We start from the raw sequence: 12823 nt of genomic DNA on the forward strand, positions 1-12823 counted from the left end.
AGATTTCATTTGAATAAAGTGTTATGTTTTGTTAATTTTTTTTAAGTAATCTCTACATCCAACATGGGGCTCAAATTCACAACACTGAGGTCAAGAGTTGTACATTCTGTTGACTAAGCCAGCCAGGCACCAAAAAGTGATCTAGTTTGCAACCAACTTGAAAACCACCGGACTAGATATATGAGGCAAATTCAGATGCATGGGAAAGAGACAGGACCCTAAATCCTAACAAGAGACAAAATATTCAAGACAGTTGCTTGGAATCCAAATCTGAATTAATTCCCTGAAACATCACTGCCTCAAATGCAGGAGGATAAGCTAGTGCAGACACGACCAAATTGTAGAGGGAACCTTCAGGAATTATCCACTTCCTTAGGCATACCGCTCCTTGTATTCTCCAGAAGTTCTCCCAGCTTTGAGTCAGTAAATACCAAGGCGAAACAGTTGCTCAGAATAATTCACTGGTCTCTGGATTTTTTGAGAATATGTATCACCTAGATTTGTACTATTTCAGAGGAGTTATTTCTTTAGATATAAAAAGTTTCTAAACCCCACTGAATTTGTTCATCCTTCCTTCCTTCCTTCCTCCCTTCCTTCTTACCTTCCTTCCTCCGTCACTTCCTCCTTCCCTCCCTCCTCTCCTCCTTCCCTCTTCTTTCCTGCCTCCCTCCTCCCTTGCTCGCTTGCTTCCTTTAAAATTTACTGAGTATTTACCATAGCCCAGACACTGGGAATCTAAGATATGTGCAGATCCTCAAGGTGCTTGGAGATTTGTGTGAGAGACAGGTGAGTATACAAATAACACAGCCCCATATCTGTTAAGGTAGAAATGAGCACAGAGCCTGTAGGAGAAGATAATGATTGCATCAAAACTCCTAAGAAATTGGTATCTGTATTTGTATGGCTCTAGAAGAACTGGTTGCAGTATTCTAGACATAAACTGTGATGATGGGTAAGCTTCAGAATACTCTGATAGACATGGTCCTTATGAGATCATTAACATGTAAGATGGATCATTGTGAAGCACGTGTTAGAGAAGAGGTGTAAAATATAAGTTATTTTAAAATGGACAGATGCATACAGAATACATTTGCAGAATCTGTATGTGTATATGAGTTACCCAGACAGAGGAATGGCAAGACTCCAAACACTCTCAAGGAATGTGGTTTTCATCACCGTACCTAACACATAATTATCGCATTCTGATTTAGCTTATTGGGTTGAAATAGACATGAAAACACTCCAGTTCTTAGAAATGGAAGGAGTCTGAAAGAACATGCCACTGAACAACCCACCAGTGCACACAATGGGTGTTTCCTTATCATAGGCTGGCTGTGGCCAGGTCCCCTTGCCCTATACCTGAACATTTGCACCACCACTGTAGCTCAGCTCCTCTCAGTACCAAGTAAGCTACTGCTCCAGAGCTAGTATTCATATTTAAGTGATAAAAACCCAGACAATAACAGTTAGGAAACAATATGTGGAAATATGCAACAGTCAGAGCTAAAAGGAGAGAAAGCAAACGAACCAGGGAAACCAGCATTAGCTGTAGTGGTTCTTGTATCAACTGATTCAATTGTGTATCGGTCTAATAGGCCAAATGTTTTTCTTCTATTCTGGCTTAGATGATTTTATAATCTTATTTCACATTATGTATTATGAAATTCCATGAAGGCAATTAGGAAGAAAAGGAATTATAAAAAGTGGTAGGAATTGAAGAGACAATGGAAAAGGATTCTATCTTATTAAAGCTTTGACAATCCAATTACACAATAGACTTGAGGTTCTTTTATATTCCAACCTGGCATTATGGTTTTTCATCTCTCTCTCACACACCTACACACACGCACAACACACACAAATTTTGCACATGTACTCAGGATTTTCCATATCAACCCATATGTTATAATAATATAGCATTTTTAAAAATTTGAATAATGAAATTTGTATAGTACATATAGTATATATATAGTAATGCAATATATAGGATATATGTATATACAAATAGTAATATAGGTATGCTATATACTATATACATGTACTAATATAGCATTTTTAAAAATTTGAATAATAAAAGGATATATATAAATCCTTAGAAAACAGTAATGATCAACTAAAAGACAATCTGATCATATTTTTGCATTTTATGAATCCTATGTTTAATTCTAATTTCTAATATTTTTCAAGGAAGCTTACAGGTTCGCTATCAGCTAAGCAAGGAAGAAACCCACATTTTCAATATTGACGCAGAGAACTTTGCCAACAGAAGGATGCACCACTTGAACATTAACCGGGAGGGAAGAGATCTTACAATTCAGGTACCTTACTTCTCTTCTTCTCATTCAGCCAAATATGCTTTGCTCAGTAAAATTTTCTGAGCTTCTACCCTAAACCAAGTGTGCAGCCAAGTTCTAGAGACAGATACTTGACTCCAGCTTTTGAAGAACTGAACAAAATTGAACTACAGTGTGTTCCCCTCTTCCTACCATTATCGACATCACCTGAACCTTGATAGTGTTAGGGTCCGTGATCAAAGGAACGAGACTGACACAAAGCAAAAATCAAGCAAAGCTTTATTTCGCGCCAGGCATCAGAAACCAAACTGACTGGTAGGTGCCTGAGCCCCATGCATTAGAAATCAAACTGACCGGTAGGTGCCTGAGTCTTGCTGGGGGCCACCGCTTCCTTGCCCTGGGGTCCCTCCTGAAGGCTCCCTGCCTCACCCTCACTGTACCACAGGCCGCTCCTGACGAGGCTGCTCCCTGACCGTCTAGTGGCAGTGCCTCTGCTCCGGTCGGCGAGGCTCCCAGCAATGCCGCTCCTGACGCTCCCGATTACGAAAAGGGCGCTGTCAATCTCCACAACCCTGACACTACCACTCCTACCACTACCCTAATGGGTCCCAATGGCTCCCCTAATGTCTACTCTAACGGCTCCTGCTACCCGCCCTCTGCCCCTGCAGCCTCACAGACCAGCCTTTATAGAGGTGGTTGAGCCCGGCCCACACACAGGTGGCCAATGGGATTGCAACTCAACTCATTAATTTATGCATGCCCCACTGATTGGCCGCCTCCATCTAGCTGGCCTGGCCCGCCCCTACAATAGGGATGCAAATTCTTGGGCCTGACATCAGATCTGCTTAATCAAAACGTCTTAGCAAGAGGGGTAGCAGGTGATTCTGAAGCCCGATCAAGTTTGGTGACCCTGAACTGGAGTATAAGAGGAAGACACATAACTGAAGAGGGAATCACAGCAGACTTGCAAGGGCTAGGGTTGAAATGGCACAGATACGGGAACATAGATGACGTCAGTGATCTCTTCTGGGCATCAGTATTTGTTTCTTGGATAAAGTTAGGAATAAACTGAGTAATGAAGGTGAGTAGGAATTGGCAAACCGGAGAAGAGGGAAAGAAATGCTCAGACGGGGGGTCTACGTGAGAATCGGCAAAGAGGCCCAGCAGAGCATAGTGTGTGGCAGGCACACTGGAATCCCACTGGTCTTGGTATAAACGGCCGGGATCCGGTGAGGGCACAGGACAAGAGAGAAGCGGCAGAGCCTAGATCATCCTATTCAAATCATGACCTCAAGTGAGCCCTTCGGTCTGTGTAGCAAGTGCCTCTTATTATTATTATTTTTTTTAATCCTTCACTTTCTGGATCACCTAGATGGTAATTTTAAACGTCCTTCTTTATCCTTACACCCCCCAAATTACACCCCTATCTGTACTTGTACAAGATAACTTTGTTTTCTTTTTTCTCGTGATAAATGTAGAATTCAGAAGAGAATGCCTGCACACTCTCACCACCACATACAGCCCCACAGGCACTCTGTCTCCCTCATGTTGGTGAACATGAGCAGACGGGGCTTCTGTCTAAGACTGACTCCATGACTTGTGGAACAGGTCTCTTATCCCACTGAAGAACATCACTATAGCATTTTCCCCTCCTTTGTCAACATTTCGCAGTTCTGTTGGGTGACTTCCCAAAGCATAACTATGCAAGGTTTGCATGCATTGCAAATGTAACTACAAAGCAACACAACACAATACAACATGACAAAAAACACTCTCTACATCAGGGAGGGGAACCTCTCTCTTGTCTGACTTCATACAGTGTCCCATTTTTTCTTTCAGTTTTTGGCCCACATCCTTGGAAATATTTAAATATTTGGTCTTCCAAGCTGCACTTCCTTTGTCTTAAGCCAACAAAGGATTTGTCTCTGTGGTGGACTAAAATTATACTTCTCAAGACACCAGTGGTCTTACATAATCTAACAGTCTTTTCCTTACTTGTCCTCCCATTGGCATTTGACACAGTAATGCTTTAGCTCTTGAGATAAATTCTTATTTAGCTCGTAGGACATCACTTAGACCTGCTGTTTCTTCTGTATCCACTAGTTGCTCATTCTCTTCTCTTTCGTTGCCCTCCCATTGTCATTTTTTTTTTTCTAAAAAGTACAAATCAACAAGGAAACTTTAGATATTTGCCAGGCACAGGTAACACTGGGAAGTGAGCAGAAGAATTTCCAATGAGATTAGGTATTTGCTCAGCATTTCATCTGGTAAATACTACATGTTAAATATTTACATTTTGATTAAATCAATTTCTGGAATCTGAATTACAAGCTCAGGACTCATCTTCATTTCCTTTGAATCTGTACTCCTTCTGTGTCTAATCTCATTCAGACTCACATCTTTAAGTGCCATGGAATGCTGATTAATGAATCCCAAAAGTACCTCTAACTCCAATCCTTTCTCTGAATTCCAGACCTATCTATCATTGCCTACTTGGCTTATCTCTTTGAATGTCCATTGGGCATCTTGAATGTTACAAATTTCACAATGAATTACTGAAAATCTTTCCCTAAACATTCCCTATCCCCATAATCTTCCACACCCCAGTTAACGACAGCACTATTCTTGCAACTTCTCAGTCTAAACTTTATAGTGTCATCTCTGATATCTCTCTTCTTCACCTGCAACATCCTGTGGATCAACAATTTCCACCCCGTCCCAGCCACCCTCATTTCTTCCTTGGATTATTACAGTTTACATTTTCATCTTAATTGACAGATACCTTTTTCACTTTTTGTTCCCCTACAGTGTGCTCTCAACACAGGACCCAGAGAGATCCTATTAAAACATTAATCAGATAGTAGTGTTCTTCCATCCAAACATTTCAATGGTTTCTTTCTCATGTACAGTAAAAGCCAAAGACCTAGCAGAGGTTTTAGGGGATCTCCATGGCCAAGCGTCCACAGCTTCATTCCCATGTTGCTTCTCATCTATCAGTATTTTCTTTGATTCTATTCATGCCACTCTGGCCCCCTTGCTTTTACATTCCTTGTTGTACTTGCACTTCTTTCAGAACTTCACTCAAAAAGCTATTCTCAATGAGGCCATTTTTGATCACCTTAATACAGTGACCTAGCCCTCTGACTTTCTCCCTACCATACTTAAACACAATCTAACATTCAATATAATTTATTTATTTATTTATTTATCTAATTCTTCATCTTCTCTCTCTTCTAGGAGACAGGGATTTTTTTCACTGTTTTCATAGAACCCCCACTTTATCAAGCAGTGCCTAACATACAGCAGGGACTCAATTAGTATTCATGAACAGAATGAATGAATTCCACAGGACTTAATGTATTATGTGGAGGAGATAAAATTGGCCCTGAGGCAAAGTGAAGGGAAACCATTGGGTAAGCAGTGTGGTTAGAATTTCATTTGTAGGGGCTCACTGTGATCACGGCATGGAAGTACACATTTGGGAGTGATGAGACATGACAGAGGCCAGTCAGAAAGAGATCATGAGGGCAGTGGGGAAACTATGGAGATAGGGATGCGAAATGTTATAGACATAACATCAGTGGCATTGGGCAACCTTTTGGATGTGGGCTATGGCAGAAGTCAAGGTTGACTATTAGTTTTCTTGATTGAGTGGGGTTGAAGAATAATTGTCCATTATGTGGTAAAAAACAAAAAATCCCTGAGTGATTATAATATAATGAGCTCCCCTCTGGAATTTACTCTTGAAATAAAGGGGACACATCTTTGGAGAAAGCTTGGGTTGGTATAAGATTAGAGGATAAAAGGGATGGGAAAGATGACTTTCCATTTGAATGTTTGACTGAGGTACTGATGGGACATGCAGGATCCATTCTGGTGGGAATGTGTACATATGATTCAAATTTTCCTTCTTTTTGTTTCCTGTATTATTTTGCACAAGTGAAAGACACAAACAGGTCAGTGAGAGAATGAACAATAGGAGGTATTTCCTTCTTTTTTCCATAAAAAGGATTTCCACCAATCAGTTTAATAGTAAATGATAAGCACATGAGAGTGCAGAAACAGAGAGTGCAGAAAAAACTGGAACGGAGACTTTTTTAAAAATAATTTTAAGTCAGTTTATTGACACAGTAACACAACACACTTGCCTCCCTGATACTACTACCATCCCTCTTATCCTGCCTAGTTCTCTTCTCCTTTCCTGCTTAGAAAAAAGTGTTCAATAAAAACAGAAAAGTGTAGGCTCCTACTACATCTCCAGTCCTGCCCTTCGGCCCTGTGAGCAGGGTATAGGCCTTACTCAGAAGTGGTTAGACAGAGAGGGCAGGTGGGCATCACCATACTCAATCAGCCAGAGGCTTCCTGTACCTAAAAACAGATTCCCTCACAACCCCCAGGCCTTGAGTTGCTATTCATCCTCCTGTCTTTTAATGCTAAGAAGGAGGACATGAGAACTGGGCCACAACCAGGAGCAAGTACTCCTGGAGATGATTTGAGAATTGTAATTTGGCTAGTGTTTTTTAAGGTACAGGTAACCCAAAATGCCCGGGTGATGGAAGTGAACTTCAGTGTTCCTATTTAAAATGCATGCATGGCATTAAACAGATTAAGCCAGTTTACTCAAATCCCAGCTCAACAAAAAAACTCTAAAGAAGGAGGTTCAAGGCACTTTTCAAACAAAGTGATTACTTCCTTTTTTCCAGAGATGAAAATCCTGAGGTTAAGAAAGGCATTCCTATAGGACCTGAGTGTGAATTTCTGTTCCACTACTTACATTATGTGATCTTAGACCATTACTCACCTTTCTGCACTCTGGTCTACTGCTTTATTAAAAAAGAGTGCGGATGAGAATGCAAACTGAGCTCAGTCAGTTTTTATAAAGATTATATGAAAGAACATAACTAAAAGACCAAGTATGATGCCTGGCATATAGGACTTACTCAAAAAAAGTTTGTTCCATTATCTTCTTTTTCCATCCCATTTAACAACTTGACAAGACCACTGGTCATCCTAGATTCTGAGATCAAAAAAGCTTTTCTCGGCCAGATTTCAAATGTTAGACATCTAATAGTTATAAAGAACTACGGATAGGATGTCACCCCTTACCACCACACCAATTATAATTAAATACAAAACCAATATGAAACCATAAAAACAAATAAAAGGAAATCTGAAAAAATAATGTATTTCCCACAGAATACCGCAATGATTGCAATAGCCCATGTTATAAAATGTTGAAGCCTAAAAATAAATGTATCTGGTATACCCCTCTTTTTTGTTTATGTGTTTTTTGTCCTATGAATTTGCTAAGTTTGGTAGCCCTGCACCTGAACCAGTCGTAATGTTTAGGTGCCCATATTCCATGTCAGGGATGGAACCCATCCCCCAACTACCCATAGTCCAGCAGTAGCCCCAAGTATCCTTTGAGTCATCTTTCCTTCCTCTCCAAACCTTTAAAAAATACTCATCTTTTTTTTTTTTTCTAAAAACTTCCTTAACTGATTGTCATTTACCACCTTCTCGCCTTCATTAGTCACCTGGTTTAAGTACAAAAGACTAGGTAAGTTCCCACAAAACAGAATAGCAGAATAGGGATGATTCATCTACTTGAACAGTGAGCTCTCCCATGTGTGACATTTGAGCATGGACGTGTCAAGGTTCAGGGCAACGTGCACAGGAAGCTGATCCTGTGGACTCTGGGCAGCAGGTGAGGGACTGGGGGAATCTCAGTTCACCCTGTTTTCAGCTCCACAGGAAATTCCCACCCATTCTGCCTCCTCTCCAACCTTGGCAAGGGTGCATGAGGGGAGGTCCCTGCCCATATTGGAAGGCCCCTGCCTCTACTCAGTTTTAGAGAGTGGAAGACACAGGACCGAGCTCTGAAGTAGGGCAGAAAGAAAACTCCTTCAGAGCAAGGACTGAATCTGAATCCATGAGCATTAAACAAACTACTGATGGGCATGATGGGCACCAAAAACCCTATGTTGTACCTAACGGCGCAGGCATTACCAGGCAGTGAGAAGCCTCCTGGTGGTGTAACTAACTATGTCCCCATAGTCTCACGTTACAAAGAGAACCAGTACAGGTTTATTCATTCACTCAACAAACCCATGTTAGGAATTACGTTGCCAGTTTCTGTAGAAGGTCCTAAAGAAAACATATATCACTAAGATGTCTGACTTCTCAAAAAGGCAATAATTTAGTGAGGGTGGGAGGGAGAGAAGGAGAGGGAAAGAGAGAAGCAGATCATTATAATGCAGCACTTTAAATTCCAAGTTAGGGCCAGAAAAAAAAGTTACCTTGAGCATAGAGAAGCATGTCAGCTGGTCTAACCAAGACATCAAGAGAAGCTTCCTGGACGAGGTGGACTCATGGAGTACTTAGAACAGTGTTTGACACACAGTAGATTCTCAGATGTGTGTTGATGAGTTTTGTTGAAAGACAGAAGTAAAAACATACAGTGACTGTCTGCAAGCTGCTCAGATATCTAGAGAGGTGTGGACAAGTAAAGCAAACACCATAAGGAGTGATGGGTGGACCATGACAAAGGAACACTGCTTTCTGACACTGTCTGGCCCTGGCCAAGTTACTGATCTCTGGGATGTCAGTTCCTCAGTCTGTTACACAGGGTAATAATGCCTATTTGACAGTATTATAAGGAGGCATATATTTTGAAAGATATTTCAATATGATGTCTCATACATACCAAGTGTTCAATAAATAGCCAATATTATTCCAGTCTAATCTCATAAATGAAATAGTAGTAAGTATTTAATGATGCACCACAAGTCAGAGCAGCTGACTTCTCTCACAGCAGAAACAGTGGAAACTAGCAGTCTCACAGTGGAAACTAGCAGAAACTAGTTTCCACTGGAGAAACTAGAGGATCCCAGGAGATGCTTAATCTGAGCAGAAGTGGGTTTGGAGGGACTGTGAGATATGGGAAATTAAGTTTCTATCCTGGGTTAGCTGCTCAGAGTGGAGAGCAAGGCTGGGCACATAGTTTTAAGGGTTCTTAATTCCTCCCCCACCCCAAGTCAAACTGTAAGATAATGAGGATCCTTTTTAAAGAAAACATCATGTGAATGTTTGATGTAGAGCCTAGAAGAATTTGCAGATTTGACTAGACCAAAAAGGCTGGGAATGGATGGGTAACGCTGCCTTGGAATGAGGAGGAGTTGAAGAAAGGTTTAGAGCTGGGGTTAGCTTAAGCCAGAAGAGGAGGGTGCCCTAAAGGATTATCCTGTAAATAAAGTCCTAAAGAATCCCAGTGGTGCTTTTTGCTTACCCCTGTGAGGGGGCCTTATCAGGTGTTCATGTTGGTGGCAACTATTCAGCTAAGCCTCTTCTCCCCACTGTCCAACTTTTTGTCAAACTGATACTTGCTTAGCAAAATTCCCATATCCATACCTGAATGGGACCAGGTCAGAATTATTGTAGCAAAGGAGGCAGCAAAGGCCAAATGGGGATAGAGGGGAATGAAGAGTGAACCTGTGCTTTCCATTCAGTGTCAATCCTGCACAGCATGGTTCCAAGAAGGCTTCATTTGTTTGCTTGTTTGCAGCAAAGAACTTGGTGAGAAAATCTCAGTGGGGAGATAAATACCTGTCAAAACCTGTACAGAATTTCCCAGGGAGACCACTTGTATGAAAGCCTTTATTTAACCAAGAGGGAAGAAAGGAGTATTTTTCATGCATTGTGGGAGAATTAGTGAGACATATCTTATCTCTCCTGAGAGAAAGTCCCAAAGAGAGGTCTGCTCTGTGTGTGTTTCCAAGCTCTTTCCAGATGGGAGGGTTTATTCCCTTTACTTACAGACCTCTGCTGATGCACCTTTGTTTTCTGTATTCCTGCAGGTGGATCGGCAACTGCGACTAAGTTACAACTTCTCCCCAGAAGTCGAATTCAGGGCCATACGGTCACTCATCTTGGGCAAAGTCAGAGGTTTGTTTTCTTGTCCATTCCTTTCTAGTGGGCTTTGTTGAAATCAATGAAGAAATAAATAATTTCCCTTGGGTTGCTTAGTGATTCAAATCTGGAGGCTCTTGCTCCTTTAACATGCAAGATCTAAAATTAAGGGTTCTGGCATAGGATGTGCTGAGACATATGTGGCAGGGTTGGGAGCTGGCATTTATATTTACTTTATAGAAGGCTGAGTAAGGCACATTAACATAGAAGTTGAGTAAAAGAATTAATGTTTTCTTACTTTATAATTAATTAATTAACTTCAGATATTTATTTTTTAACTTAAATTTTCTTAATTTTTACATAAACAAATAAAGGAATTTGGCTGTCTGATTATTGGATTGTTCAAATGATGAGTCTCTTCATTAATTCATCACCAATTGAAAGAGGTTTGAAATCTCCTATAACAGTGGATTTTGCTTTTTTCTACTGGAAGTTCTATAAATTTTAATCTTACATACAATGAGAGTCTATTAGGTGCATGCAAGATTGAAATTTTTTTATCTTGATAAATTGAACTTTTTTCACACTAAAGTAGTCTTTTTAATTTAATTTCTCCTTTGGGATTAAATCTGTTTTGTCTATTATTAATAAATCTGATTCACTTGTGTTTTAGTTAGTATTTGTGTGGTCTATCTTTTTCCCATGTATTTCTTTTCAATTTTTCCTTTTCTTCCCTTTTTTTCTCATTTTTAAAAAATTCAAGTGTAATGAAGATACAATGTTATATGCCTTTCAAATGTGCAATGTAATGATTAAGCAATTCTATACATAGCTCAGTGCTCATCACAATAAGTATACTTAAAAAAAACATTTATTTATTTGAGAGAGAGAGAAGAGCACAAGTGGGGTTATGGACAGAGGGAGAGAAACTCCAGCAGATTCCCCACTGAACACAGAGCTCTATGGACCCCGAGATCTCAGGGCCCTGAGATCATGACCTGAGCTGAAATCAAGAATCCAGTGCTTACTGACTAAACCACCCAAGTATCCTATGATTAGCTTATTCTTGATCTTTCATTTTCTTTAAGCTTTCTTTCACAAGCTTTAATCTTTAATCTATATATAGCTGAATTTTATACTTATTTCCAATCTGACCATCTTTGGGTTATAAATTGACAAATGTAAGCCTCTCTACATTTTGGGGTTGCTTGTATGGTTGGATTTATCTCTGCTTTCTTATTTTCTATTCATTCAACTTTTTAGGCATTTTGAGCAAGAATTCATTTAACACTGGAAATTAGTTGCTTACAGAATTGTGGAACCCCTTCCAGTATTGGTAGATTCTTGTTGCAGTCTTTTGGAATGACTCTTCAGCCCTTCTGAAGGGATTTATGGGGACTATTAGCTCTGAGACCATCACTGATGAGAATCTAGAGTCCAGAAGCCACTGAGACCCTAGTCCTATAGTGCTGCTCCCCAGGAGGCAGGAAAAGTTCTCTGAAAAGTGATGGCAAGAGACACTTCATGTTACCATGATTTTCCTTGCCAGTAGAAACAACTAAAAAGGCATAAAAAAGACTCCTGTCTCACTGTACCCTTCCAGATCATTAAAAAAAAAAACAAAAACAAAACTATTTTTGGTAACTAATAATTAAGGAATTATTGTTGTTGCTATTATTATTATTGTTATTATTATTATTATCTTCCCAGAGGAGCCTTCTTAACTGTACTACAGATTTAGGAATTAGCTACTTTTTAAAATATACAAACATGTTAAAGTTTTGGAAATAAATCACAGCACTGCCTTTATACCATAGCCACAAGATACTGAATAAACACTACCATGAGACTTGTACTCAAGGCATGCTTATAAGATTGTCTGTTTATGGAGCTAACATTGACTCATTCCCTGCCTACTTGCCAATTTGAAAGGCCAAAGCTCACACCTGGCAGAGGCATTATTCTGGTGCTCTGAGGGCTGTTTGCCCACATAGCTTCAAAGTTCAATTGGTCCTAAGAAGCCATACGGAAATTGAAAGAATTCCTTCTCAACCTGCGTAAAACCCAGCTAATCTGGAAATTGCAAAGCTAGCCGTGAACACTTGCAGATGCTTTTTGGTCTATTAAAATGAAGTGAGGATTGACTGTGTCTATAGAGCAGGGTTCTTGAATTCTTCCAAATCCCTCAGTTTTGAACTTCAAGCCTACTGTGTGTCTTCAGCAACATCAGAACATTGTTGAATGAATGCCCTGATTATTGTTATGTTAATTTGTTTCCAGACTATTTTATAGAAGGTTAGTTATGGTTGCCATTTTTAGAAAGTATAGCAGAATTTGTGCATATAAATGAAAGGTGGGTACTTCAAAGTACTCATTTTGAAAGACTGCATATACCCTCATTTCTTTTTGATTTTTTTGTTGTTGTTGTTTATTTTCAGCGTAACAGTGTTCATTATTTTTGCACCACACCCAGTGCTCCATGCAGTACGTGCCCTCCCTATTACCCACCACCTGGTTCCTCAACCTCCCACCGACCCCCCGCCCCTTCAAAACCCTCTGGTTGTTTTTAAGAGTCCATAGTCTCTCATGGTTCATCTCCCCTTCCAGTTTCCCTCAACTCC

General features: G+C 40.1%; 1 protein-coding gene across 1 annotated transcript in view; it reads left to right on the forward strand.

Annotated features, from left to right (window-relative positions):
* CNTNAP5 (contactin associated protein family member 5) overlaps positions 1-12823 on the forward strand; it is an 848385-nt gene that overhangs the window by 795355 nt on the left and 40207 nt on the right. The window contains exons 20-21 of the mRNA XM_046019554.1: positions 2188-2318; positions 10151-10238. Of these exons, the coding sequence (XP_045875510.1) occupies positions 2188-2318; positions 10151-10238 (219 nt within the window). The remainder of the gene's footprint in view (positions 1-2187; positions 2319-10150; positions 10239-12823) is intronic.

This window comes from Meles meles, chromosome 9 (assembly GCF_922984935.1).
Source record: "Meles meles chromosome 9, mMelMel3.1 paternal haplotype, whole genome shotgun sequence".
Taxonomy (NCBI): domain Eukaryota; kingdom Metazoa; phylum Chordata; class Mammalia; order Carnivora; family Mustelidae; genus Meles; species Meles meles.